The 24976-nt window shown below is 33.8% G+C and overlaps 1 protein-coding gene across 1 annotated transcript; it reads left to right on the forward strand.

Moving 5' to 3' along the window:
* Nucleotides 1–5873: 5873 nt before the first annotated feature.
* On the forward strand, nucleotides 5874–21742 carry LOC146912805 (ARM repeat superfamily protein). Its single transcript, XM_085716136.1, has 17 exons — nucleotides 5874–6174; nucleotides 6286–6404; nucleotides 8789–8834; nucleotides 8997–9069; nucleotides 9179–9236; nucleotides 10160–10255; nucleotides 11624–11741; nucleotides 11828–12094; nucleotides 12180–12281; nucleotides 12431–12788; nucleotides 12900–13013; nucleotides 14277–14899; nucleotides 15042–15238; nucleotides 15482–15704; nucleotides 16222–16341; nucleotides 16620–17387; nucleotides 18507–21742. Exons 1-17 carry the CDS (start codon nucleotides 6079–6081, stop codon nucleotides 21555–21557), a joined length of 6429 nt encoding a protein of 2142 aa, XP_085572262.1. The 5' UTR covers nucleotides 5874–6078; the 3' UTR covers nucleotides 21558–21742.
* The last annotated feature ends 3234 nt before the right edge of the window (nucleotides 21743–24976 follow it).

Genomic DNA, 24976 nt, shown 5'->3' on the forward strand with positions numbered 1-24976 from the left:
TCAGAATCTTCTGTGAAGTTTTCTGAAGCATTTCGCTTCGTTTTCCTCCGATCCAACCACAGGTAAACACTTCGTCATCTTTCTCTTTCTTCCAAGATCTCAGTAAAAGCGCATGCATGTCGTATGTTCATAGATCAGCATAGATCGAAAGAGTTCGAACTACTTTCGTCGAAAAAGATCTTAAAAAACTGGAAATATTTTGAAACCGTAAGAGTTTGAACCCGATCTACGCTGATTTGTTAAGCTCTTGTGTTTTTAAGCCTTGGATTCGTGTTTGTTGTAAAGAGATGAGTAAGATGAGTTATAGATCAAAGAGTTTAGGGTTTACAAAGGTTGAAGGCGACAGAGCCGTCGCCGGCGGCGGTGAAATCCGCCGGAGTTGTAGAGAGAAGGAAGAGCATCCTGCTCTGAAACGAACCCTAGAGAGAGAACGGAAGGGCAAGAATGAGCCTGAACCGGTTTCTCTTGCTTATATATGCTCACTCAACCGGTTCAGCCCGTTCTTTAACCCTACCCGGTCCATTCCCTGCGTTTTAAGCCCAATAGCTGTTCTGTGCCATGCCTGCTACGTGAACCCCCCTATCCTGCATATTCCTTGTTGTTTTTTGCTATTTACACCCTTACCAGTCCAATTTCTTCACAAAAATTTCTAAATCTTTTCCTATGTGTTCTTGACATTTTTTCTAACATTTTTGTGACAATTTTTTGTGCTAAAACTTGAGAAAAATATGTGAAGCCTTTTTTCTTATTTTTGTTAAAACTAGTAAATTTTCTTGTACTTTTTAGTCCGAAGAACCCTAAAAAAAAATTCCTAAAAAAATTCATATAAGCTTCTTGATAGTTTTGTAGTATTTTGTGATATCTTTTGCATATTAAAAATTGGTTAAAAAATAAGGTGTTGATTTTCTTGGTATTTTCGTCAAAAAATAAGTGGAACTTTGCTTGATTTCGATCCAAATTGCTTGATGAATTTTGGTGACCTATACCATTTGATCTCATAGAAGTTTAGCCACTGTTTGTGCTTAATTTTGTTGCATAATTGTGAATTTTGGTAGGTTACTTAGCTTACAAGTCATTAAGTAGTTAAATAATGTAAATATGCTCCAAATTTGTTTTAAAATGTCAAGTAAATCTTGTAGCCTTAATTCCCATTCCAAGACTTGTTTCTAAACCTTTAAAATGTAATTGGGATGTGGGAATTATAGGTCACTTGGTTCTTGCATTTTATGAACAAATTTTAGCCATGTTTGCACTTATTTTCTATCCTTTATATTCTAGTATTTCTCTTACTTCACTTCTTTGATATTGTCATGTCCTACTAACTCCTTTCATTTCATGTTCCATCATTTCATAAGCATCTTCATTCCATCCCATATTCATCTCTATTTTCTTCTTGCAATTTAATTTGTACCAAAGTTAGAATGTAAACACTTAGGAAATTTTGTAATATTCTTCCTATGCTTTTAATTTTCTTGGCAAAGACGCCATAGAATGTATCTAGGGTATGATGTAAAGGACAATGGACTCTAATAATGTACACCGACACAAGCACCGACACACGCACACACATCACTATATAGCTAGAATATGCATGTTTAGATGTATGTTTAGGATTGTATGTTTAGATGAATGCCTAGGACTTCTACTTAGAAAAAACCAATTTTCCAAACAAATGTGAACAACTTCACTCAAAGCTTTTCCAAATAAACCTTGGGATCCAACATCCCATTGTATTTTCTTTTCCATTTTCTTAATCAAATTTCAATGAACTCTAACCCTACTTTGACCATATTTTGCAATTCACTAATTCAACCTCACTATTTTCCAATCTCATGCCCTTGAGGCCTCTTTCTATTCTTCAAAATTTCATTTTCAAACTTAAAATCAACCAACAAAAACAAAAGCATTTTTTGAGAGAGAACTACGGTGGATTTGATCCCTTAAACGGGTACGTAGGCAAAGAACAAAATTCCTTCAATTCAACTAAAATGAAAATCCAAAAACATTCTTCTCCCTCCAATTCTTCACTTAGTAACTTTTAGGTGTAAATAACATTTTCAAATAGCATTTAAAAATAAAGCGCGCGCGTAGAAATTAAAGACGGTTCCTATAGGTTACTATAGTCGTTATGGGTGCCTAACACCTTCCCGTAGCGAAAACAACTCCCGGACCTCGATTCTCAAGGGTTTTGCTTACTTTTTCCCTTCCCAAGAAGAAATAAGATATCACCGGTTTAAAAGGTTCAAACGTAATCAATGTTTGACACCCGAAAACCAAGATAAAACAGACCAGTTAAATTATCACATGAAATTCCTTCCCATTTGCAACATTCTTCACCTTTCCATGAAGTAAGGTTGGGTTTTCTGTGAATAAGAGCATCTTTGAACTTGAGGAGAGAGCTTGTCTCTCAGTCTCCACACACTTGTTCGGATTAAAACTTTCAACACATAACAAATTGATGCATAGAATTGCCACCGCACAAAGGAGAAAATTGAACCCACAATGAAGCATTGTGATAACTCAATTCCCAAGGATTTTTTTTGTGGAAATTCGAATCAAATAGATAGAGAAGTTAACTGAATTGTAAAGTGTAATAAAGATAAACAAGTGTCATATTAATTTATATACAGCAAAATAATGTTTCCGTCTTCTATTATTGAAAATGTCTAGCCATGTTGTTTCTTCGGGTGCCATATTTCAAACTCGTTGTTCTTAATTGGCTTAAAGTCAAATAAACTTAACCATTAGGCAAGACTTTGTATATGCATCTTAATCAAAACATGTCCCTCGACTTTATGATGAGCAAGACTTTTGTCTGGTAAACCAAATCGAAATTAAGAAAATGATTTAATATAATTTTGGTCTCTCAACTTTATCTCATTTTTAGTCTTGGTTCTATTTTAAATTCACGTGTTAGGGAGTTCTGAGGAACATCGAGAGCGGCAATGAGTTGAATAGCCAAGATCCCTAAGAGACATAGACACTATATATGTTTACCTAAAACCATAAGATATTAGGTATATTCATCTCTCTTGTATATCTAATATTTCCATCATTCCTAATCGATGTAGGACTAACCACCCACACTTGAACCTAATAATTTTTCTCTTAAGTGTGAGTCACGTAGCTTAATCTACAATAGGATCCCACTACCACTTTTTCACATTTGGGTTCATTGACTAAAATTAATTTATTATGAGAAAGATGTTTGTTGGAAGTCGCTTAAACAAGTGGAAATTTTGAGATTTTTCTTTGGGTGGACTTCAACATCCTTCTATATACCGCAAAAAAATCGTTGAAAATAAAGTGTTAACTAATTCAGTTGAATGGACTATTCAAAAGAAGATTGAACCCATTCTTCAAAAAAAAAAAAAAAAAATTGAACCCATACACAAGGTCTCTCATTCCTATAAACATTAAAATGCAAAATACACTAGGACAAACATTAAGATAAACACTAGATTAAAACATTGAAATATGACACTAAAACCAGAAAAACATTGCAAAAACCAAGACAAACATTAAGATAAACATTAGGATAATTAGATTTAGACATTTCTGTCTACTGATACTTTCTACACTTGCAGTTTGAACGAACATAAGTGGAAAATGCCGAACGTACGTCATAATCTTCCTTAATCTCTGGATGTTAAACATAAGTCCATTCGTCAACATCTGAACTCATATCTACAAGTGGGACTTGACTGTTACATGAGACACAATATGGTTTTCACCATATTCATGAAAGAAATTGGTAAGTTGTCTCTCCAACTCAGTCAGCTTATAGGTGGGGAGGAAATCCATCTCGACCATGCATCTTCAAACCTTCAAATTTGACGTGAGCTTTGACTGAAAGCAAAGTTTGGTTAGATGTTTGGGTTATGGTGCTTCGTTTTCGGTGTTTGACATCACAAAAATTTTAGTAAAAAAAAAAAAGTTTGTGAGTTTTTCATTTGATCTAAGAGCACATATTTTCCATTTACATATTATCCCGTGCAATAGGCACCACATAAAGTGTCTTTGAACCACGTAAGTAGCTAGGATTTAATGTATTACTCTTAAGCTAAATGGTTTGTATATGATTTGTGTATTCAATATAATCTTTAGTTTAAATCTTTACTTAATGTTTTTGTCGACATCTGCAGAAGATATTTTGAATTTGCAAGTGCGAGACATCAACTTGTTACGCAAGGGATCTGTTTTACACCATGTACAGATATTAATGCTTAGACGTGTGGTTATGTTTATATTCATATTCAACTACATAGTCTTGTGTCATTGAATCAATCAACTATTTTGCTATGCATCAAAAGTCGATTGATACAATAGATTTTGCGTCGTTTGTCAGACATGAAAATATATGATCAGGGATAGGTGGAGTTATATTTGAATCACTGAAAAAATACAATCTATTGAGAGGAACAATTAGATGAAAAGTTACATAAGCCTAATCCCAACATAACTTTCTACTTTATTGTTGAACCATTATTCACTATTTGGTTAAAAAAACAACTTTTAATCAACTTGATTTTTTGTCAAAAAAAAAAATCAACTTGATTTAGAATTTCTTCAGCTTAAAAACGAAATGAACTAAAACACGATCTTTTCGGTTTGATACAACCCTTTGATAAACTGACACGATACTTATCATTATGCGAGTGAATACTAAAATTCGCGCTATATCATCCGTCCAAATCTCCAAAACCACAATACATAGAAATAGGGGAAAAGGAACATGTTTCTTGTTCTTTTTTATTGTATTTTATTAAAAAAAAACTTATTTTAATCTCAACTCGTGGATGATTTTTTTTTTTTCTGTGTTGTGTATTCATGCACTAAATGGATGAGACCCTAAATGGAGCATATTCGAACTAATTTCTCCCATCTATAATCATGGATATTCAAGCACGGGTTTCTAAAGGAGTGTTATGAATGTGATAAATTTTTACATTCTAATTCATAGGCTGGTTCCTTTAAAATATTTTAGACTTTGAGTCTATTCGTTAAGAACAATAGCCTAGTTAGTAGTTAGGTAATAGTCTATTGTTTATAAGTTCATACGACTACCAAAACCTGATTTAATAATCGTCATTTTTTTATAAGAAGTCTTTAGTATTTTTTTTTTGGTACAAAGAAGTCTTTAGTATTTTACTATGACCCTATAATATACGTGAAGTAAAAAAAAACAACATAAAAGTTGAATTTTTTAATTATTTTTCATAGATATGTTTAGAACGTTAAAATATGACCAAATTTTTCACAAGCATGATTCTTATGAATTCTTCCCCTGTTAAAAAATCTAATTTTTGATGTATAACCATACTTTAACGTCATAATCATGTCTGAAAATAAATCATGAAAAAAAAAATTCAATCTTTATGTCACTTTTTTAGATTTCATGTATTTTACAGGGTCATAAATAATAAAAATATCAAATTATAAGGTTAGAACATGTATTTCTTTTATTTTACCGAGTAATCTTTCAGTCTTCACATATATTACATAATCTATTTAAACAATCAATCATTAAGTGACTTCTATCACATTTACATGAAGAAGAAAAAACTACTTTTTAAATTCATTAAATATCTAACATATTGGCGTATAATATATATTCAATAAACTTAAAAAATAGTTTTTTACTTTTTTTTTGACAAATAAAATATAAATAATTTTTTACTTGTAAATATGAATTGAGAGAGTATTATTTATTTAGCGAATAATTATTGTTCCCAACAAAGACAAGAGTTTAATCATGACTAATTTAGTTGAGACGTAGGTCCACCATGACCAAAGCCAAAGCTGGTTTCCATTTCCATTTTTCCATACATAGCAAAATAAAAAATAAATAAAAAACAAAAACCTAAAAAATCACATTCCAATTAGATCCTCCTCTTCTTCTTCCACTCTTCAACTCCCAAACCCTCATCAAACCTTCTTCTTCAATTTCATTTCATAATCTTATAACAATAATAATCTCATCTCATTCATAATAATCTTATATAAGCATAAATTACAAATAAATCGAATGAGGATTATTATTATATCATAAAGTTTTTTGATTGAATTGGAATTGAAATGAAGGCAGGGAGTGCTGCGAAGTTGATTGTCGATGCTCTTCTTCAGCGCTTCCTTCCTCTCGCACGACGTCGTATTGAAACCGCTCAAGCTCAGGTATGTTACTTAATTTAATTTAATTACTCTGTTATTATTGAATAATTTCTTCAATTAATTGATTAATTAATTAATTAATTGATTATTATTATTGTTGCGGGTGTACGATAGGATGGGCAATACCTGCGACCATCTGATCCGGCCTATGAACAAGTTTTGGATTCACTTGCTATGGTTGCACGGCATACTCCTGTTCCACTTCTTGAAGCTTTGTTGAGATGGAGAGAGAGGTCAGTCAGTTACTCACTTACCTTCGTCGTTTATTTAATTGTCGCGTACTGACATTTCTGATTGAAGATGTGTGTCTACGTTAGAGTGTCTGACATGTGTCAGACACGAAGACGTGTGCGGTTATATTCAATATTTTGTTAATCTAATTAGGGCTTGTGTCTAGTGTGAATGTTGGTGTTGTATAAAATCTATGTAGTATTATTGACACTTCTGATTGAAGGTGTGTTTGAGTGTCTGACAAGTGTTTGTGTCAAACACAAACACCTAATACACACAATACAATACAGTTACATTTGTTAGAATTTAGGTTGAATCTAACTCAATATTACAAAACCGGCTTGTAAGGTGATTACTGCTACCATTTATACAATTAATTATTATAGTAGAAAAGATGGTGGAAAATAGGCTTAAGTGGTTTGGGCATGTAGAGAGAAGACGTGTAGATTTTGTAATAAGGAGAGTAGATTAGATGGAGGATAGTCAAATTACAGGAGGTAGAAAAACTAACTATTAGGAAAGATTTAGATATTAATGAGTTTGATCAAAATATGGTATATGATAGAACATTATGTCGTAATTTGATCTATGTAGTGGACCACACTTAGTGGGATAAGGCTTGATTGTTGTTGTTGAAGCCTTATCGCATCCAATGTGGAACTCTAACCACCCCATCATGTCCATGACTAGACATGTAGAGCGTAACTTGAGTGGTTCGAAAGCGTTGACCTGATAGCGTGTGGTCCAACTGATTTGAATAGGCTTTGATAACATATTATGATTTTGTATTGGGCGTAACTCATCCTTACATAACTGGCTTGTAATGTAAGGACTACCTCCATTTATAAGCTTATGTTCAGGGCTTATTACATCCAATGTGAAATCACTTCAATTTTATCAAATTAGTACCCGTGGTGTTGTATTTAATGTATGCTTTTGTGTTATGATTGATTGTACCGTTAGCTTTATTGGTATATTAAAGGGTGTGATTGAGAAAACAACTTATTGAAGTGGTTATCGTATTTGCGATTTGAAGACCTTATTTTATGACATATATACGGATTTAAGTGTTTGGGAGAGAGCTTATTGAAAGAGCATTGTATAGGGATAGATAAGCTTTTCGGCTCAAAGCATTGGAACCCAATACTTAGAAGGGATTATGAGTTAGTTAGTGACATGCACCGTGATTTCAGGGATTACGGTTATTTGAGGGAGAGATAGTTGTGTAGAGGATGATTCCTTTTTGTTGATTGTTAGGAATTTGGTTAGGAGAGTACTCTCTCTGGCAGGTGTCTTTGACTCTGGTTATCGTTTTTGTTCATGTAGAGCCTAGGAGAAAGATATATCACAATACGGCATAATTTTTGACTTATGGGTTCTATCACTTACGAAAATAACTTTTGCCATATTATGATATTTTTAAGCTGTTTTCAACTTGTTTCGATAAGTTCATAGTATAGCTTATTGTATGTGCAATTGAAAGAGCATACTTCCATCATATTTAGGCTTTGTTTATGACATCTATAATGGTTTCAGAGAGAGCTTATGTAAATAACATGCCATATTATGATATTTTTATGTTGTTTTCAGCTTGTTTAGATAAGTTCCTGGCGTAGCTTATTGTATGTGCAATTGGAAGAGCTTATTTACATCATATTTTGGCTTGGTTTATTTACATCATATTTAGGCTTAGTTTATGACATATATAAGCACTGAGGTGTTTGAGAGAGCGCATAAAAATAACTTGTATTCACAAGTTGTATTCACCTTGTTTCAAATAGTTACCAGTGATAACTTACGAAAGCAACTTTTTTTACGGAAACAAAACTACATTTCCTCAATGATAAAAGGTGCAATATATGTTGGAATTTGGTAAAAAAAATTGAGGATTAGTCATATAGATGGATCCACCTTTTATTCACTTATGAAAACAACTTACAGCTAAATGAAAACAGTTTGACCACACTCACTTTTTTATTATAGAAATAGCTTAATTGGCATATAGGGTGCATTTCATAAAACAGCTCAATTAAGTTCTTCCTGATGGCTTATGAAAATAGCTCACAACTATTTGAAAACAATTTAACCATACTCACACTTCAATGATAGAAATAACATATATTTAAGCGATTAATTAAGATGTACCCAAATAAACTGAAGTGCTTATCATGCAAGCGTTTACATGTAAGCTATTTCTGTAATCAAAGAAGGAATAAGTTGTTTTCTTAAGCTCTCTCAGTCACTTATATTGGTGTTTGTGTCAAATAAGCTGTAAGTAAGTTCATTCAAAAACATCCATAGTTTATGTTTTGAATCTGGGTTGCTTCTGCCTCCTCATTGTAGTGAAATAGTTACTAAATTTTCTCTTATTTTTTTACTATTGTAGTGAATCTCCAAAGGGTGCAAATGATGCATCTACGTTCCAAAGAAAGGTTACATATTTTTCTTCCCTTTTATCTACATTAACATTTGCGCATAAAAATGCTTGTCAATAAATCACAAATGCCTATAAATTTTCTAATTTTGGTTTGATCACAAAACTGCGGTTAGTTCATTCCAAGATTTATGATATCATATTTGTGTGTGGAATTCAGCTTGCCGTGGAATGCATTTTTTGCTCAGCTTGCATCCGATTTGTGGAATGTTGTCCACAAGAGGGGCTTACTGGTTTGTACTTTGTTATAACTGCGTTTTAAAAAAAAATGCATTATCATGTTCATTTTTCACGCAATGAGTTTTTTATCCCCTTATAATCGTTATTTGTTCTATGCTGCAGAGAAGCTATGGTCTGGACTGGAAAATTTTGTTTTTGATTGGCTTATAAATGCTGACAGGTAAATTAAGCTGTTGTAGATGCTATTGGCAGCTCTATATCATGCTTCTTTTTCCTGAAAAAGCTATAATCTGTCCTAGAGAAATGGGTCCCTTTGATTTTTATATGTCTGAATCTGAATAATATAGCATAGGGTTCACTGTTCAACTTCAAACACTGGTTCACCTTTTTACAGTTCAGATTTTGATATATAAGGTTAGGTTGTGTAATCCTCAAGCAACTCTTCTTCTCAGTTTGACTTTTAGGGTGCTTAACATTGGATATGGTTTTGTTAGGAGACAGGGACAGTTAGAGAATAAGTTAAGTTAGAGGGAACATTTTGTATAAATAGAAGAAACAATTAGAGGGATGCATTCTATACATTTTATTGTGAGAGTTAAAGTAGAGATCCTTTGTGAATAAAAATCCTTGGGAGAATTCTATTCCCATCTTTTGCTTAGTTTTTGAATAAATATACTGTTTTATTTTTAGTCCTTATGTTGAGATCCCACATTGACTAGAGATATGGCCAGAGTATTCCTTATAAAGTTGGTCCATGCCCACTTCTTGGACAATTCGTTTGAGTTTAGGTAAGATTAGATCCCAAATTTTAAGGTGGTATGGGAGGCTCAGAGCCTACCGTTATTCCATTGCAGTTGCATTTGTCTATGCTCCAATCCAGACGTTCAATGTAGTCCCTTTGAGGCTTGGCCAATCTACACTTCTTAAGCTAGCTTTTGGGGCTGACTTAGATCTAAAACCCAAATTTTAAGAGCTTCTATAAATGTGATTTAAATTTAAATTGAAAAAGTTATTGGTCACATATCAAACTTATTGATATTGCTTCATAAATTATAAGATTCATGATAAATTTTCATTGGTTTTTTCCTCCTTATTCTTTCTTATACGAAATTTTGGTGTGAACATAGTGAACTCTTGTTGCAGGGTTGTTAGTCAGGTTGAATATCCCTCACTTGTTGATCTGAGGGGGCTTCTTCTGGACTTAGTTGCTCAACTTTTAGGGGCTTTATCCCGTATCAGGTATGATTGGAAACTGCTTGACCATTACGATGTTAAGGCAGATTTCAAGATTGCATCATATTCATTTGTTTTATATGCTTATACTGAGTTTTACCGCAATTTTTAATACTAGATTTATAAATCGATCTGATCTAATTTTAAACATTTATTTTGATTATTTAGTTTTCTTTACATTTTTTAAGTTAAAAACATTTTTTTTTAACATTTTTAAGGGTAGGTATCATATCTTTACCGATGTAATCTACTGCTTCTAGAGGGGGAATTCGATGTTTTATAATTTATCATTAATGGAATTGTAATGCAGACATTTGGTGAATTATACTTTGTACTGTTCAGTGTTCACGGTATATTTATTGGTTTGCTCTGATTCATAGTTGATTCCTTAATACCAATTATGAATGCAAAAATGGTGATAGAATCTGTGCAAAAAAGAAACAGGGTTACTAGCAAGGTCACACCTGGTTGTCTAAACTATTGTGAAACACATATATAGTAGAAAGAACTTTGATGGCCTAACAACATGAGGCTGTGTGTTTTTGAGGAATATAAGGGTACAGAAGTAGGGGAATCTGTTATAAGGGAGAGAGAAGAAAACAACTAAATGTGGCTGGTGGCATATGATGATTTGGGTGGGAGATTGGAAAATGGGGGGATGAACATGGGAGTCAGAATATAAGTAAGGGGAGGAGAACAGTACCAGGGGGAATGGTAAATTTTGCAGAGGTTGAGGTTGCCTTTGTCTTAGGTTGGTACATAAAATCTATTTATTTACTAATTTAGAAGAAATCAATTGTATAGTTCAGTTCTCCAGTTCTGTTGTGAAGTTATTCATGTTTTATCCCAGTCTTCCAGCTAGGTTGAGAGAACGTGAAGGGAAGTATAGGAAAGTGAGAGAATGATAAACCAAGACCGAAACCTAAGAGTCTCTGTTGAGTGAAATTGATGAAATGGTTTACTTAAACTTTCAGTAAGGTACACAATTCAATTATTTGTAGGTTGAGTCTTCACTCTTGAGAAGCTCAAAGTAACTGATTTTTAACCAACATAACAGAATATGGTCTCTGGTATTACAGTTATTAACCGGATAATCACATAAATATACCCCCATACTGATACATATATGAATGCTGCTATTACACCAATACTCCCTGAATACCGAAGCTTTGTTATTTTACATAATTACGTTTTGCACGTGTTTTTATGTGTATTAAATTTTAAAACTGAAGAGGTGCCTCTGCTTCTGTCCATTTTGATTGTTCTGTTAAGTCATGGCCACAAGGGTATGAAGTTGAGGCATTCTTGTCTTGCTTTCTTTATCATCTAAGAAATATTTTTTCATTTCTTGTCATTCCAATCTTATATTTGTAGGTTTAGTTCTGTTACTGAGCGGTTTTTCATGGAACTCAATACACGTCGAATTGACACCAGTGCTGCTAGAAGTGAAACACTTAGCATCATTAACGGGATGCGCTACCTGAAGCTTGGGGTATGTATAAAAATTACATTACATTAAATGTTGTGGTTACTGGATAGCATTATCTGATGTTGGTATAATTATAAGCTCCTTCTCAGGTTAAAACTGAGGGAGGTCTGAATGCATCTGCTTCCTTTGTGGCAAAAGCAAACCCTTTAAACCGTGCTCCTCATAAACGGAAAAGTGAACTTCACCATGCTCTATGCAATATGTTGTCAAATATCCTAGCACCTCTTGCAGATGGTGGGAAAGGCCAGTGGCCACCTTCTGGTGTAGAGCCTGCACTTACTTTGTGGTATGAAGCTGTTGGCCGTATAAGAGTTCAACTCATGCATTGGATGGATAAACAAAGCAAACATCTTGCAGTAAGTGGGTCTTGATCAATTTAATTATATTCCTATGCCTACTAATGTCAAGTATGATAAAGTTTTATTTCATGTTGTTGTCCAGGTTGGGTATCCGTTGGTAACTCTTCTTCTGTGTCTTGGTGATCCTCAAATATTCCACCATAACTTAAGTCCTCACATGGAGCAGCTCTACAAACTTCTTAGGGTAAGTTTAGATTCATTTCACATGGAGATCATTTGTCATAAACTCTTAGTATTTATAAGTGTGTAACTAGAGTTCATGATCACTTTATTATTTCTCTCCGCTTTGTTTTGTAATTGTATAAAGATTCTATCCCTGGTTGGATCATGCAGGATAAGAATCACCGTTTCATGGCTTTGGATTGTCTTCACCGAGTTTTAAGGTTTTACTTGAGTGTCCACGCAGCTAATCAGGCCCAAAATCGAATATGGGATTACCTAGACAGTGTAACACTACAACTTCTAGCAGTTCTAAGGAAAGGATTGCTTACTCAGGATGTCCAACATGATAAACTTGTTGAATTCTGTGTAACTATAGCTGAACATAACCTTGATTTTACCATGAACCATATGATACTAGAATTGCTAAAGCAAGATAGCCCCAGTGAAGCAAAGGTTATTGGTCTTCGTGCTTTGCTTGCTATTGTGATGTTGCCCACAAGTCAGTATTTTGGTTTGGATATATTTAAAGGTACTGATAGTCATATTCCTAGAATAATTGTACACGGTTATATTTAAGAGAAATAATTGTTTTTAGTGGTCTATCTTTGCACTAAAGCTCGACATTTTGTTGAATGAGCAGGTCATGATATTGGTCACTATATTCCAAAAGTGAAAGCTGCAATTGAGTCAATACTAAGGTCATGTCATCGAACCTATAGTCAAGCACTTTTGACATCTTCACGGACCACAATAGGTAAATGCTTCTCCCATTATATGCTAGCTTGATAGAAGGTATAGTCCAAGCAGAAGCATGATGATAGAAAATGATGAACTAAACCTCAAATTATGTCGTGGAAAACATGTTTCTTTTATTTTCTCTATATTTTATTATGTAAAATAAGCTTGCATGTGAGTTTCTTTTGAAAAGTATATAAGAATGGTAGATACATTGATTAGAGATGATATTGGATACAAGGAATGAGAACAGTGAGAGAAATGGAGAGGGAAAGTAGTGACTATACTTATCCCAAACAATATGATTCATTAAATAAATTCAATCAAAATGTATTATTTTACTTTTAATTATGCTTACAACTTCAAGACCTTTGTTTATTTAATTAGTATTCTAATGGTTTATTCATGACAAATAAACAGATTGAATAGGTCAAACTTTTGGAAGACTTGGTTTATATAATCAAGTTGTCGGTATTAATGTATCTATGAATAGCTGAGCTAGTCAGTTTCTGTTAAAACCTTGGTACCACATTTTTCATAAAAGCAATCAAGTCACCCTATTCGTTGTAATAACATTCATTCAGTCACAACATAAACTGCGATTATGGAGTAAACACTCAATAAAACCATTGACTTGCAACTACATAATTGCATAAGCTTTATTACAATAATAATAATAATAATTGCACCCCATTTGTTTACGTTTTTTTTTTTTTTTTTTTACTGTTTTAGGCTTTATACAAATCTTTATTTTAAGGAAATTATTCTTGTTAAATTATAATATTAGCACATTAACACACCATGTTTCTTTAATAATAAGGCTACCTCTCTAAGTACTGCCTTTTTTCCCGTAATAGTTTATCTTGTATGCGTTGTCTTAGATTTGAACTGGGCATTTTTTCAAACCAATAATCGTGAAGAAAAAAATTGAATAAATGAAGTTTCTTCTATGAGAAGTTTACTACATTTCCACTTTCAATTTGGGTTGCTTTTTAAAGTGAAAAACTCAATTCTAAATATACATGTATGAAATAGATTAAAGTTTTATTTTATTTTTCCTATTGGTGATCTTGAAGGTAATTACTCTTTTCACAAATATGAAGTAATAGTTATAGGGAAATTGCAATTATCCAAGTCTTCCTTTCAGAACATTTATTTATTATTTGAATAAGATGGGAACTACTTCTTGGTTGATTTTTTGTTGTTGAATTTACTTAAAATAATCTGTATCTGCTTTATCTATGAATTTTTTTCTGCCATGTGACACGTTAATATTTTTTAGATGCTGTCACAAAGGAAAAATCTCAAGGGTATTTGTTCCGTTCTGTGCTAAAGTGCATCCCATATCTAATAGAAGAAGTTGGAAGAAATGATAAAATTACTGAAATAATACCACAGCATGGCATAAGTATTGACCCTGGTGTTCGCGAGGAAGCTGTTCAAGTACTAAACCGGATTGTGAAATACCTACCTCACCGTCGTTTTGCAGTAATGAAGGGAATGGCCAACTTCATATTAAGACTTCCTGACGAATTTCCTCTTCTCATTCAAACATCACTAGGGCGCTTGTTGGAGCTCATGCGCTTTTGGAGATCTTGTCTGATAGATGATAGGATGCAACTTGATGCAAAATCTCTAGGTCATGAAACTGAGAGATTCAGAAAGTCTTCCTTCCAACAATCAGGCGAAGCAATTGAATTTCGTGCATCAGAGATTGATGCAGTTGGCCTCATATTCCTTAGTTCTGTTGATAGTCAAATTAGGCATACAGCACTGGAATTATTGCGCTGTGTTCGAGCATTGAGGAATGATATTAGGGACCTCAAGATACATGAGCAACCAAATCATTTTTGGAAATACGAAGCTGAACCAATATTTATTATTGATGTTCTAGAAGAACATGGGGTATACATTTACCTTTCTAGAAGAATGTTCGTTTTTCCTTATTTGGGGCTACTCTTCATCGTTAATTAATTTGTTTATTTTGAGTTAAATCATTTTGTATTGAGCTAAGCCTTGAATAAGATTTAAATATCTTGTATTACAGGATGAGATTGTGCAGAACTGTTACTGGGACTCAGGGCGACCATTTGATTTGAAACGAGAACCTGATGCTATTCCTCCCGATGTCACACTTCAATCTATAATTTTTGAGAGCCCTGACAAGAACAGGTGGGCTCGGTGCCTTAGTGAGTTACTCAAATATGCCGCCGAGCTTTGTCCAAGTTCTGTTCAGGAAGCAAAGTAAGTATTTAAGTGACTATCAAGTATTCAAGTGTTCTAGGCATACTATTAAGCTAATGTTTTTATTTTTTACTGGTAACATTCAAATACTCTTTTTTATTTTATAAAAAACTTGCTATGAGTGATTTTTTTTTATTATTATGGAGAAATAGTTATTGTTATTCACTTGTACTGCTTCCCTCCCCCTCTCAGTTGTTAATATTCCCAACCAAAATTTTGTAATATCACTAAAACTCTGTGCAGGGTAGAAGTTATGCAACGTCTTGCTCATATCACACCGGTTGAATTGGGTGGAAAAGCTCATCAGTCACAGGATGTTGATAATAAACTGGATCAGTGGCTTATGTATGCCATGTTTGTCTGTTCATGTCCACCAGTTGCTCGAGAGTCGAGTGGAATGGCAGCAACCAAAGATCTTTACCATCTTATTTTTCCGTCACTAAAATCAGGATCTGATGCACATGTTGTAAGTACTCCTCACTAAACTTAATCTATAAATCTATCATCAGATACTGACTAGATATTGAAGATTCAAGTGTTGTATGCATCACTGATAAGTCATTTAAGTTTTTATTTCCACATTTTCAAACTCAAATAAGCTATTTTTAAAGCTATTTCTTTTGTTCTATTACTATATTCTAACCTTGCTTTCATTTGATTAAAGCTATTTTTAGTTCCTTTTGATTGGATGGTGAGAAAAACCTATTGAATCTATGATTTTAAAAACAAATTCCAAATAAGTGAATTAGTGTAGATGCTAAGTTTCATTACTCAAGGTTCCTTTATTTTACTTAATAATTTTCTATACCCGCAAATTTAATCACTTTTTTACTCTATCAAATATTAATGGGAGAGGTATTTGAAGACAGAAGGTTGTTAACTATTGCAGTTTTATTGATGTGAAGGCATTAAAATTTTCTGTTGTCATTCATTTGCCTGCTAAATTTGATGTCTATTTATTACTAAGTAGTTTTCTGGTATAGAATGCAGCCACCATGGCTCTTGGCCGCTCACACTTGGAAGCATGTGAAATCATGTTCAGCGAGCTTTCTTCTTTTATTGACGAGGTTTCTTCCGAGACAGAAGGAAAACCAAAGTGGAAGGTATTGTTATGGATCTGTAAAAGAAATCAATAGAAGACTTTTAGAATTCTGTTTATTGATATAGGGATTAATATGATAGCAAAAGAAACCTGTGATTATTTTTTTAATTCTTAAACCTTTTCAGCATATGTGAAGTGAACAATGTTATAGACAGTATAGTATTCCATATTTCAAATTAAAAGACATGATCTAATTAAACCTTTTATTAATAGTTGCTTTTGTTGCTTCTCCAATTTTTGTGGAGTTTTGCACTTACAAGTTATATTATATGTATGCAGAGTCAAAAGGCTCGCAGGGAAGAACTCCGTGTCCATATTGCAAATATTTATCGCACCGTTGCAGAAAATGTTTGGCCTGGCATGCTTGCACGCAAGCCAGTTTTCCGCCTTCATTATCTTAAATTCATTGAAGAAACGAACAGACTAATAACAACATCTCTGGAAAGCTTCTCAGACATGCAACCATTCCGCTATGCACTTGCTTGTGTTATAAGATCCTTAGCCCCTGAATTTGTTGATTCAAAATCTGAGAAATTTGATGTTAGAACAAGAAAGCGCCTATTTGAACTTCTTCTCTCCTGGTGTGACGACACAGGCAGTACATGGGGTCAAGATGGTTTCAGTGATTATAGAAGAGAAGTTGATCGTTATAAGTCTTCTCAACATGCACGATCAAAAGACTCTGTTGATAAAATATCATTTGACAAAGAATTAAATGAACAGGTTGAGGCAATCCAGTGGGCATCCATGAATGCAATAGCATCACTTTTATATGGACCATGTTTTGATGACAGTGCAAGGAAAATGAGTGGCCGTGTGATATCTTGGATTAATGCTTTGTTTTTGGAGCCTACAGCAAGAGCTCCATTTGGTTTCTCACCAGCTGATCCAAGAACTCCATCATATAGCAAATATCAAGGGGAAGGTGGCCGAGGAACTGGTCGAGATAGGGGTAGGGGTGGCCATCATCGTGTTTCTCTAGCAAAATTGGCTTTGAAGAATCTTTTGCTTACAAATTTGGACCTATTTCCCGCCTGCATTGATCAAGTAATATTTTCACTTTCTATTATGCATGGTTCCTATTGAAGAAATGGAAATGTTGTATCTGTTTAAAATCCACTGAGTGGGTGTGTGTGTGTATATTATATATATATATACACACACACACTCCTTTTCAAGCTTAAGAATAGTACTAACGAAATTAAATTGTCTCACAATGTCTGTGGACATATGATATATAAAGCCATTCATGAACTTTCGCCTAATAGCATGTGTTTTTGAGATTTTTCACATTGCATTTACCAATGTCAATGTGATTTCCAATCCACTGTTGGTTGTAGCTTTTTTTTTCTCCTTTAACTTGCACTTAAGCCTTTAAGCAGTTGTTCCTCGACCTTTGACCTGAAGGGGTTTATAGTATGATCTTTACTGTCCCCATTCTTTCTTCTAATAAAAGTTCTGCACATAATATATATATGTGAGCTATTTTATTATCCACACATCAAATCCAAAGGGCTCTTGCATTGGATGTTAGATGTGTAAAAGGTGAATATGAGCCTCAACCCATTAGCTTGAAATTTAGGAGATTTGGTTGGTCCTTGAAAATTTTGCATGTATTTTAATTTGCTTAGCTATTCTTCCCCCTTTTAACTTAATACCTTCGCACAATATAATTTTGAAATTGAATTAGAAAAAGCTTTAGTTGTTGTATTTTATGGATATTAATTTACCATATATTGTATTTCATTCACAATCATTCTTAATTTTAAAATTTCGGTAGTTTCTATTTTTTTGGTCCATGGTTCAAAGTTCTGCTCAAAATCACAATGCAGTATAAAATGTAAATCAGTGTATTTTTACTGAGTGCTTAGCATATGACACTATATTTATTACTTAAACTGAAGTTGGAAATTGCATAGTGGCATTAGAAGCAGTCCTTTACTAGAATATATAATAAATAAACTCATAAATCAAGCACTCCATATCTTTCTGTTGATTACGAGCTGATGATATGCTTCACTTGGTGATACTATACATTTTGTCCATTTGATTTCCTATATTTTCAGATCTCATTTACCTTGTATTATTTTTTACGGGGAGGTACCTGTTCTCATTGACGATAATGCTTATCCAGTGCTTACTCTAATTCTTCATTATTTTCTGCAGTGCTACTACTCTAATTCTTCTGTAGCCGATGGGTATTTCAGTGTACTGGCCGAGGTCTACATGCGACAAGAGATTCCAAACTGTGAAATACAGAGACTATTGAGTTTGATCCTTTATAAAGTTGTTGATCCATCAAGACAAATTCGCGATGATGCCCTTCAGATGCTTGAGACACTTTCTGTTCGTGAGTGGGCTGAGGATGGCATTGATGGCTCAGGTGGTTATCGAGCTGCTGTTGTCGGTAACCTTCCTGATTCCTATCAACAATTCCAGTACAAGCTTTCCTGTAAACTTGCCAAAGATCATCCTGAACTAAGCCAGCTTCTTTGTGAGGAGATTATGCAGAGGCAATTGGATGCTGTTGATATCATTGCTCAGCATCAGGTCTTAACATGCATGGCTCCATGGATTGAGAACCTTAATTTCTGGAAACTCAAGGAAGGCTGGAGTGAAAGGTTATTGAAAAGTCTTTACTATGTAACATGGCGACATGGAGACCAATTTCCCGATGAAATTGAGAAACTTTGGAGCACAATTGCTAGCAAAAATAGAAATATCAGTCCCGTTTTAGATTTCTTGATTACGAAAGGAATTGAAGATTGTGATTCAAATGCATCAACTGAAATAAGTGGTGCATTTGCTACATACTTCAGTGTTGCAAAACGGGTGAGTCTGTATTTAGCACGAATATGCCCTCAACGAACAATAGATCACCTGGTTTTCCAGTTGTCTCAACGACTTCTAGAGGATAGCATTGAGCCACATGGGCCAGGTGCAAGTAAGGGTGATGTCAGTGCAAATTTTGTCTTAGAATTCTCACAAGGTCCTGCTGTGGCCCAAATGGCATCAGTTATGGATAACCAACCGCACATGTCTCCATTGCTTGTAAGAGGTTCTCTCGAGGGTCCTCTAAGAAATGTTAGTGGGAGCCTGAGCTGGAGAACAGCAGGTATGACTGGCCGAAGTGTCTCGGGTCCACTAAGTCCAATGCCTCCAGAGTTAAATATTGTTCCAGTAAGTACTGGGAGATCAGGGCAGCTCCTTCCCTCTTTGGTTAACATGTCAGGACCATTGATTGGTGTTAGAAGCTCAACAGGGAGTATTCGGAGCCGCCATGTTTCACGGGATAGTGGAGATTATCTTGTTGATACTCCAAACTCGGGTGAAGATGGACTGCATGCAGGGGGTGCTGTGCATGGCGTGAGTGCAAAGGAACTTCAGTCTGCCTTACAGGGTCATCAGCAGCATTCACTTACACATGCAGATATAGCGCTGATTCTTCTTGCTGAGATTGCATATGAGAACGATGAAGATTTCCGGCAATACTTGCCTCTACTCTTTCATGTCATCTTTGTTTCAATGGATAGTTCAGAAGACATTGTCCTAGAGCATTGCCAGCATTTGCTTGTTAATCTGCTATATTCCCTCGCAGGCCGCCACTTGGAGCAGTATGAGGTGGAAAATAATGACAGAGAGAACAAGCAGCAGGTTGTTAGTCTGATTAAATACGTACAATCAAAACGAGGAAGCATGATGTGGGAAAATGAGGATCCGACAGTTGTCAGAACTGAGCTGCCAAGTGCAGCACTTCTTTCTGCCCTAGTTCAGAGCATGGTGGATGCCATCTTCTTCCAAGGAGACCTTCGTGAGACTTGGGGAGAAGAAGCACTCAGGTGGGCTATGGAGTGCACATCAAGACACCTTGCATGCCGTTCACATCAGATCTACCGAGCACTTCGACCAAGCGTAACAAGTGATGCTTGTGTGTCCCTTCTTCGGTGTCTCCATAGATGTCTAGGAAATCCAGTACCCCAAGTTTTAGGATTTGTTATGGAAATTTTAATGACATTGCAAGTTATGGTGGAGAATATGGAGCCAGAGAAGGTGATACTCTATCCTCAGCTATTTTGGGGCTGTGTTGCTATGATGCACACAGATTTTGTCCATGTCTACCGTCAGGTTCTGGAGCTCTTCTCTCAAGTGATTGACCGATTATCTTTCCGTGATCGCACAACAGAAAATGTGCTCCTTTCAAGTATGCCTAGGGATGAACTTGATGCCAATTATATAGGAGAATTTCAACGCACAGAATCTAAAAGTGGCTATGAACCCTTACAAGAGGGGAGTTTGCCAGCATTTGAAGGGGTGCAACCTCTTGTTAGTAAAGGACTTTTGTCAAGTGTCAGTCACAGTGTCTCTATTGATGTCCTTTCCCGTATCACAGTGCATTCTTGTGATTCTATATTTGGTGATGCTGAAACAAGACTCCTGATGCACATTATAGGGTTACTCCCTTGGCTCTGTCTTCAACTCAGCAAAGACCCAGTGATAGGTCCTGCTTCTCCGCTCCAACATCAATATCAAAAGGCTTGCTCTGTTGCTTCCAATATCGCAATTTGGTGCCGAGCAAAATCCTTGGATGAATTAGCAACTGTATTTATGATTTACTCCCGAGGTGAGATCAAGAGCATTGACAATTTCCTTGCTTGTGTTTCACCACTACTATGCAATGAATGGTTTCCAAAACATTCGACTTTGGCATTTGGGCACTTGTTAAAGCTGCTTGAAAAGGGACCGGTTGAGTATCAACGCGTCATTCTGCTTATGCTTAAGGCTCTCCTCCAGCACACTCCAATGGATGCTGCCCAAAGTCCACATATCTATGCAATTGTATCCCAATTGGTGGAAAGCACTTTGTGTTGGGAGGCACTAAGTGTGTTAGAAGCCCTTCTACAAAGTTGCAGCTCGATGACCGGTTCTCATCCACACGATGTTGGGTCATTTGAGAATGGAATCAGTGCAATTGAAGAAAAGTTGCTTGCTCCACAAACCTCATTCAAAGCTCGCAGCGGTCCCTTGCAGTATGGTATGGGTTCAGGACTGGTCCCAGTTTCCACACCAGGTCACGGTGTCTCAAATGAGTCGCAGAGAGAGGTAAGTTTGCAGAATACTCGTCTGTTTCTTGGCCGGGTGTTGGACAGAAGTGCACTAGGCAAGAGAAAAGACCAGAAAAAGTTGGTCCCTTTTGTCGCAAATATCGGTAACCCATAATTGTATAATTCTATTTGCTATGTGTTGTATATATTCTTTGCTCTAGGATAGAGATTGTATTGTACATAGGCCACTTAGATACTTGGATGACAGTTTTGTAGCTGTGTAATTGTAGACAGTACACTTTTGATGTCAAATATCATATGCTTAATTTAATTTAGATGATATTTATATGTTGTGCCCTATATCTTACAAGTTACACAAAATATGCTTCATGTATATTTCTCTCTTTTATGTAAAGTTTTGAGCAAGGACTTTTTTTTTGGACGAAAGACTTTCTTTACCTGTACAAAAAATCCTAGGAATATATGTTTTGTTAGTTGGTACACTATAATTGTTAAATATTTAAGGGAAATGTTAACCAGTGCCCCCGGGGCACTGGTTAAGGAAACAAATATAGTAGTTTTTGTATTGAAAATTGTGTAATCAACTTTTCAAAAGTCAAAAAAAATGTTATTTTCAATTCAAATTTTCCTTTTTTGGATTCCTTAACCCGTGCCCCGGGGGCACCGGTTAACAGGACCCAATATTTAAATATAGTGGACCTTGTAATATTTGATAAATTAATATTTAAGTATAGTGGATCTTGTAATATTTCATTAAGTAATTACATTAAAAGGACAATAATAGCCTTCACTCAATAGTTTTTATTTCACTCAATAATAGTTAATTAGTATGTCCGCGATCCAATCAATCATGCAATCAATTTTAGATTCAATAAAGTATTGATTTTCATTATCATATATTTACTGTTTAGTTAAATAGTTAATTTGATAAAGTCCTTAATTTAAATTGTAGACTTGTGCTTGACAAAAATAAATAAAAATAAATTGTAGACTTGTTATCATGACATATATTATGATAATGAGAAATATATCTTTTATTATTTTAATCTAAATTGTTCTTGATCATAGGATTATTGTGAGTAGGACATCAATAATCCGAATAGATCAATATATATGTGATATTATCTTTATTAGATAAAGATTAATTGATCTTGTTTATTAAATTACATATACAGATGACACATATGTTGATATGATCATTTCTCTCAAAAAAAATGTTGATATGATCATTGAACTGATTCACTTGAGATCTACGTTGATATGATCATTGAACTGATTCAATTGAGATATTTTAATAGTCAATATTACTTTAAATTGTCAATAGAAAATTCTCCATAAGAGGTTTTTTCTTTGACCTGAGATTATCATAGTAATGAAAAAGTTATTTATTTTATTTTAATTTTGAACACCTAATACCTTTGGGTGCTAGTTAATGGTTAATAAAGATGGCATCCGCCAACTTCCTGTAATGAGTTTGAGCTCTATAAAAAAATGAAAACCCTAGCCTAAGAAATTTAATGAAAGAAGAAATGAGTTAACTTATTAGAGTTTGACAATAATATCATACTCAAGAGTTGACCATAGCTCTAATAACGAAAAAATATATTATATAACCCTTCTAGTGGTTAATATTACTTCTTGCTATCTGGACGTTAAAGAGTGTTGAAAGACGTCTATTTTGATTAAAAGATTATTAATTACCGATTTATAATGAATCTAGAGTCGCACACAAACAAGTATTCTAATTTCTACTTAAAGAAATAATTTTATTATTTGGTAACTAATCAGAGAATTTAATTAATCAAATATAACTTTTTTAAGTGGAATATTTATATTGTATTTTTGCTAGCACTAAAATTACAAACAATATCCTCTTGAACTTAACTCAGTTGATAGGAACATTGTATAATATATGCAATAGTCGGAGTTCAAACCCCGACTCTCCACTTGTTCACATTAAAAAATATAAATTCATAGCAGCTAGATTACTTGACAAAAAAATAAAATAAAAATACAATGTATAAATTGAGCAGAGATCTACAGACTAATACATATTAGAATATGCATATAAAACGTGAGTCAATATTCAAGTTTTGATACTTGGTGAATTTAAAGTTCCCGTGGACGGTGCTATTATGATCATTAGGAGAAAACTATGTTACTACTAACAGGTTCAAATTGCTTCTATTTGATAGAAGCGTATAAGCTTAAAAACTTTAAGGTCCAAAGGTAAAAAGATATGCTTTGAACTTTTGAGGTCCCGGTTTGAGCTCTGCTAGTATTTTTAGAAAGGTAAGTATAAACATATTTGTAAGTGTTCTTTGAGTTTTAATGTCTTTTTTTTATTTTAGACCGAGACATCTTTTTCTCACCTTAAATTTCTATAAAAAAAAAAAAAAAGTTTGTTAGCCTTTAAATAGGCATCATGCAATCTCTCAATAGTTTTTATATTATTTGAAGAACCTTTTAGTTTACCAAAATATCGTTCATATTAGTCCTTCGTCTATGTGGACATCCGTATTTTGATCCGTCTGAGTTACAAGATTAAAAGAGTTAGTAAGTTAAAGGTCAGGATGATTCAAGTAATCACAAGCAGGAAAACAAAACTAAAATATTAATATTTGTCATTAAAAAAAACCTACACATACATCCTAGTAAGCATTTGATTTGGCAAAGAAAAAAGGAGCCACATCATCAAAGTAAATCCTTCAAATTATAATTAAATCCTTCAAATTTTCAAGAGAAGATTTTATTTATCTATTTAGGGTCTATTTGGTATGCATGCTAAGATAGAGACATCATATGATAAGGACTTAAATAAAAATAAGGTAGTGACACTATATTCATTTATCCTATTAAGTATTTGGTGCACACTATATAAGAAATAGAATATCATTATTTTATTGATTCTTGTGCTTGGTGCGCACATGACATGAAAATATATATTATATTCAATTATTTTTCATTTGCAATGGTCAAGGTTCAAACCTCATGTTTCTCATTTCTCCACACTCAATGTGTGAATCTAACCATGAGGCTATTTGGCAAAAAAAGAAGATAAATGAAGATATGACAAAACTACCATTTAAAAAAAAAAAAAAGACTACCATTTCAAGAAAAATATATTTAATGTTTTTAAAACTTTAAATTAAATTTTAAAATTTGAATAATAATTTTTTTTCAATAACATAGTTTGAATCCATTTATTATTAATCGTGTTTTAATTTAATAACCAATTCCTTTTTTGCTTTTTTGTATTTTACATTATATTATATAGAGATAAATTAGTATTTATTTTTTTATATTATTCTGTTGACTTCTAACACACTAATAGAGATAAATTTCAGGATTAACTTACTCTAGTGTATATGTGTGTGTCTATATATATATATATATATATATATATATATATATATATATATATATATATATATATATATATATATATATTCCCATTAAAAAATAGTTGTTATTTTATTTTCACACTGTCCTTAAGCAAATAAACAAATAAAAAATCACAAAAGATATTTTAATTTTGACCTTAATCAATTAATTAATATAGTGATTATCAGT

This window comes from Medicago sativa, chromosome 6 (genome assembly GCF_051527215.1).
Source record: "Medicago sativa cultivar Bolivia chromosome 6, Bolivia_mono, whole genome shotgun sequence".
Lineage (NCBI taxonomy): Eukaryota > Viridiplantae > Streptophyta > Magnoliopsida > Fabales > Fabaceae > Medicago > Medicago sativa.

What these genes read in the sequence shown, in the direction of transcription:
- LOC146912805 (XM_085716136.1), top strand. Translation starts at nt 6,079, where the DNA reads ATGAAGGCAGGGAGTGCTGCGAAGTTGATTGTCGATGCTCTTCTTCAG. An exon ending in GGGGCTTTATCCCGTATCAG is followed by an intron (nt 10,256 to 11,623) that starts GTATGATTGGAA and finishes TTATATTTGTAG; the next exon opens with GTTTAGTTCTGTTACTGAGC. An exon ending in AACAAAGCAAACATCTTGCA is followed by an intron (nt 12,095 to 12,179) that starts GTAAGTGGGTCT and finishes GTTGTTGTCCAG; the next exon opens with GTTGGGTATCCGTTGGTAAC.